Source organism: Adiantum capillus-veneris, chromosome 27, assembly GCF_014529385.1.
Source record: "Adiantum capillus-veneris isolate H3 chromosome 27, ASM1452938v2, whole genome shotgun sequence".
Classification (NCBI taxonomy): domain Eukaryota; kingdom Viridiplantae; phylum Streptophyta; class Polypodiopsida; order Polypodiales; family Pteridaceae; genus Adiantum; species Adiantum capillus-veneris.
The window spans coordinates 112,572,769-112,578,192 of NC_140957.1; the positions used below are offsets into that span (position 1 = coordinate 112,572,769).

Sequence of the window (5,424 nt, forward strand, 5' to 3'; positions counted from 1 at the left end):
ATACATAATAGCATAGTAATGAAGATGGAGAAGATGGCAAGCTTAAGCATTGAAGTATGGCTCTTGGTTGGATTTGCATTCCATAGCCAAGAGTGTTGGTGTAGGCTCTCAACTTATCTACTAGCTTGGAGAAGGATATGGAGCTCTTGCACTTTGCACTTCACACAATGAGAGTGTGTGCCTAGCCAATCACGTGCAAGAGGCATATCAAGCAACAAGGGTAGCCTTGGGACAAGTGTCCCCCTTTCCCCTTTGAGAGAGAGGACTTGATAAATGCAAAAACAATTAATTAGATTAACTAATTTATCATTGGATCCCTTGGGAGGCCAATCAATAGGCTTTAGGCACACCATGAGGGCAACATGGGTAGGGGCTTGACATGTGTCCTTGCTTCCTCTTGAGGCTTTGGCTTACCTTGTGTGTGTGTGTGTGTGTGTGTGTGTGTGTGTGTTCTCTCTCATCCCCCTAGCTTTAGGGCTCGCCCCCTCTCTTGTAAGGATGTTGTTGACTTTTGGAACACAAGCACCTGAGTCAGCAAGCATGAAAAAGCACCTCAAGCTTGGGTAGTGTTCCCACAAGCACCTCAAGCTCCCTAGTCGGCAAGCATGACGAGCACCTCAAGCATCTTAGTCAGCAAGCATGACATGCACCTCGAGCACCTTAGTCATCAAGCATGACAAGCACCTCAAGCTTGGGCAGGGTTCCCATTTCAAGCTCGGCCCTAGCTTACCTAAGGTCAAAGAAATTTTAGCACTAACCTTTGGAGGTCTTCAATGAAGCTAACCCTAAGGTCTTTAAGATCCATTGGCTAGCCTTGCTCTTTGACATATCATCTTTCTTCTGGACCCTTTTACCATTGGCCCCATGTTGAGATAGACCCGTAAGAAAAAGTCTGTATTCTAACCCTTGTTCTTGTTTATTCTCCCACATTAAATGATTAGTTTAATATAAGAAAATTATTTGGGCTGGTTAGATGTTAGGTTTTATGACACTACATCTTCCAGTGTTGATAGTTTTTGTCGTTGACCTTATTGATCTTGAGCTTACCTTCTTCCACCATTACTTCCACTCAATTCAAGGAATCGTTTCCTTAATATATTTTAGCTCCGAGCAAACCCCTCTCTAATACTAGTTGTTAGGAGATAGAGGCATAGCTAAGTAAAGATCAGAGTGGTTTACTTAATAGAGAGAGATAATTTTTACACGAGAGAGAGAGAGAGAGAGAGAGAGAGAGAGAGAGAGAGAGAGAGAGAGAGCACATGGAGGTAGATGTAATGGCGTAGGTCATGAGAGTGCTACGAAATGCTTGAGAGAGATATTAGGAGGTGTAGCCAATGCAAAGCAACCTAGAATACCGACTCCAAGCAAATTGGCTTCAGAGCACCAAAGCAATGTTGCCTCAACATCACACACACACACACACACACACACACACACACACACACACACCAAGAGATAGTACTCCAAGCTAATTGGCTTCAGAGCACCAAAGCAGTGTTGCCTCAACATCACACACACACACACACACACACACAAAGAGATAGTACTCGAGATGGGTCATCGGAGTACCAGTTTGGAATGTATAGAATGAGGCAAGTAAGTTTCGAGGAGAGATTTTGATCAACTACTCTTGAAGACACACACACACACACACACACACACATATATATATATATATTAATGAGTTCTTTTTATTTCACCTTTCATTTCACAGCCTCACATGACTTGACTTTTCTTTCATTCTATAGCTTAATTCCAGTTAGTGTTCGGGAAAGACTCTTTTATTAAGCGGTTGCCGATCGAGTTTCCTCCTTGCAAAGAAGCAAACCAGAAATACTAGTAGAAAAAATTGAAATTTGCATGATTTTTGAACTTTTTTCTCACATATTTCACCAGTTTTTCTTCCCTTTTAACCATGGTTTGCAACCGACTAGTCTTGATTTTCAACCAGCTCAAGGCGAAGATAAGGCAATCCTTTCCCGGACATTGATTCCAGTTAAACTCAACCTAATGATTTTAACAGTTTCTTATTGTTTTAGAAAGCCATCGTGACCCTTTCACTTGTTGTTCTGAGGGTTGGAGGCCGTGCGTCACGCGGGAAGTCCGGATCTTCAACACCATTTTTTAAGAGAATTACATCAGCATGGCAGTCTGAACCCTGTCAAGACGACCTCAGCATTGTTACCGGACATGGGCTTTCTAGTAAGCGTCGATTCCAACGCAAGAGCAGAGCTTCGTGCTAGTAGATGACAAAGCAGCTCTTTGGCGCGGAGGACACAGATTTTGTGGGCGTGCTGAAGGTGTGCACCCAGACAAAGAATTTCTACACAGGCACACGAGTGCATGCAGACCTTCTCAAAAAAGGGCTGCTGGAAACTAGCCTTCTTGCTCGTGATGCCCTGGTGCGCATGTATGCAAGGTGTGGTGCCCTGCTAAAAGCAAATGAATTGCTTGCTCTCCTTCACGTTCAAAATGTTTCCTCCTGGAATGCAATTATTGCTGCATTCATCGAACAGTGTCACTGTGAGAATGCTCTTGATTGCTACCACCGGATGCAGCACGAGGGCATCTCTCCCAACACGGTTACTTTTGCTTGTGCCTTGAAGGCATGTGCTCGCATGCGCGCAAGTAAGCAAGGCGAGCAAGTCCACAATGACATATCTAAACAGGGGCTCCTCGGACGCGATATTGTGCTTGGCTCTGCTTTGGTGGATATGTATGCCAAATGCGGGGCTCTCATGAAAGCACAACAAGTGCTTGATAGGCTCCCCAAGAGGAATGTATTCTGCTGGACTGCTCTAATCTCTGGATTTGCTTCTCATGGGTTTGGCCATGATGCTCTAAGATGCTTCGAGCGGATGCAACATGAGGGCCTCTCGCCTGATGCTGTGACCTTTATTAGCATTCTGAAGGCTTGCGGCAGCATTAAAGCAGTTGAGAAAGGTGAAAAGTTCCATGATGAGATTGCGGCAAAGGGTTTACTTAGAGAAAATAAGTTTCTTCTCTCAGCCTTGGTGGACATGTATGCCAAATTTGGTGCTCTTGCAAAAGCTCGTCAGGTGCTTGAAGGTTCTCAAGCCGGAGATGTTTTCACTTGGAGCGCACTTATTAATGGATATGTTGAGCAGGGTCAAGGAGAGGAAGCTCTCGAATCCTTTAAAGAGATGAAGGAGAAGGGCATCTCTCCGAATGTAGTGACTTTCGCCAGTGTCCTAAAGGCTTGTGGCAGCATAGGAGCATATGATAAGGGGGAGCAAATTCATAAAGAAATTTCTGGACGGGGCTTACTTCATAACGATGTTGTCCTTGGTTGTGCATTGCTCGATATGTATGCCAAATGTGGCGCACTTATTAAGGCACAAAGAGTACATGATCAGCTATGTACTCATGATGTTGTATCTTGGACTACACTACTAGCAGGGTATGCCCTCCAGGGGCATTGTCAAGGTGTTTTGAGCTGTTTTGAACAAATGCAGCTCACTGGTCTCTCACCAACTGTGCTAACTTTTACTTGCATTCTCAATGCATGCACTCACTCTGGCCTTGTAGAGGAGGGTCAGATATATTTCGCATCTATGAGCACCAAATATGGCATTGAGCCAACTCTAGAGCATTACACTTGCATGGTCGATCTCTTTGGTCGTGCAGGGCATCTTGACAAGGCAGTTTCATTTCTTGCGAAAATGTCGTCGGAGAATTATCCAATAGTGTGGCGTGCCCTATTGCGTGCTTGTCAGAATCGACACGATGTGAGTATTGGGAAGTGGGCCTTTGAACAAGCACTGCAAATAGATAAGGGTAATCTTGCACTTTTTGACCTCATGTCCAACATAAATATAGCTGCGGGAATGCAAGCAAATGGGGAATGATGCAGCTAACTCATAAAGCTTGAGGAATTGTATACTCTCATACACATTCTTTGGGAGTTTGTCTCCCTGTTCTAACGATATACCAACCATCTGTGTAGAATATATAGGCTTTGCTTGTTGAGAAAACAATGAGCTCAAAGCAAACAGACAGGACCATATTGTTCTTTCTTCTCCCGGGACACCCGGTTGTCTCAGCCCATAATTGGGTTAGGCCATTTTTCCTTCTCAATAATCAACCATTTGTTGTCTTCGGGTGAGGCAAGGGGGAGCTGGCAGTTCAGTGGCTATATATGGGAGAACCTTATGTATATTATGATTGGGTGGTGATTTGCCATACTCTAGCCTTTCGGTTTAGAGAGTAGACCTCAAGGTTTGTTGTGTTCAAGTGAGGGCCATGTACTATCAGCAAAGAGCCACAGAGGCAAAGAGTGAAAGGGGAGCTGGCAGTTCCAGGGCTATATAGGACAATTGGGTGGCGACTTGCCATACTCCAGCTTATGGATTTAAAGAGGAAGGGTCAGAGAGGACGGCTATGGAAGTTGCCTAGTCATTGGCTCTACATGACTACCACAAAGCAAGAATTCATGTGTATGGTGTTGCATCGTGGATGAACTTTTTGCTCTATGAATATGTTCATGATAATATTGCTAGATGTAGACATATGTACACATAGCCAGATGTTTATAGTCATCTACACCTGGAGTCCAGAAGAGACATAAACCATCTCTCCTCAAAAAGGCAAATGGCCAAAGGGAGGCCATTGACCGGATAATTATACTTAGAAAACTGAAATTCAGTATACGTCGTAAGCACACATAGCACCATAGAAATATGGAAATTTTCCACATCTTAAGTATTGAAACTCTTATAAATTACAATCATCGATAATGCTGACATCAACCTCATTAGCTTGTCAATTTTGACCAAGTATAATATAGTTTTTCATATGGGTATAACAACAAATTCTCATACACCTATGGTTCAGCTAACCACAGTTGTTTGATGCATGTTTAGAGATCCATCTAATAGTATCATGTTCTATTGCACTCATCTAGCGACCAATTGGAAGAAGTGCCACCTCTCAAAGACATGTAAGCAAGAGGAATGTTAAAGATGAACGTGAGATCATTGCTATTGGCATATGAAGCCACCGCTCTAACATGTGTCAAAATTGTCATTGTATCTTACATACATCGTTGTGGATGCCTCATACGTTGAAAGCAATGATGCCTAATGTGCCCTATGTGACCACACGAAACCATTGTCGAGTTGTGTGCAGTCTATTGGGAAAGTGCATAACCGAGTTCGCAATGAGAATCACAAACATTGTGAAAAAACGTTTATGAAAAATCACCAACACTATTCTTAAAGATGGTCTAAACTCTAAGAGCGTTTGTGACAAAACAGTCATAAACCTTCTCCCTTATTGTGCTTCGAAGTTACTTAGTCTTGGAAGCAAGTTCGTGATGAAAGGATCACCAATTCACATCCAATTTTACTCAAAAAGAGCAATTAAAAACACTTAACTTTCAACCATGAAACCTCAATTTTCTGA

General features: G+C 43.1%; 1 protein-coding gene across 1 annotated transcript; it reads left to right on the forward strand.

Moving 5' to 3' along the window:
- The first annotated feature begins 2,062 nt into the window (after window positions 1-2,062).
- LOC147422586 (pentatricopeptide repeat-containing protein At2g13600-like) lies at window positions 2,063-5,009 on the forward strand. The gene has a single exon (XM_086502800.1). The coding sequence runs from the start codon at window positions 2,247-2,249 to the stop codon at window positions 3,867-3,869; it is 1,623 nt and encodes a 540-aa protein (XP_086358926.1). The 5' UTR covers window positions 2,063-2,246; the 3' UTR covers window positions 3,870-5,009.
- Window positions 5,010-5,424: the final 415 nt, after the last annotated feature.

Coding starts and splice junctions, on each gene's coding strand:
- LOC147422586 (XM_086502800.1), top strand. CDS start 2,247: ATGACAAAGCAGCTCTTTGGCGCGGAGGACACAGATTTTGTGGGCGTG.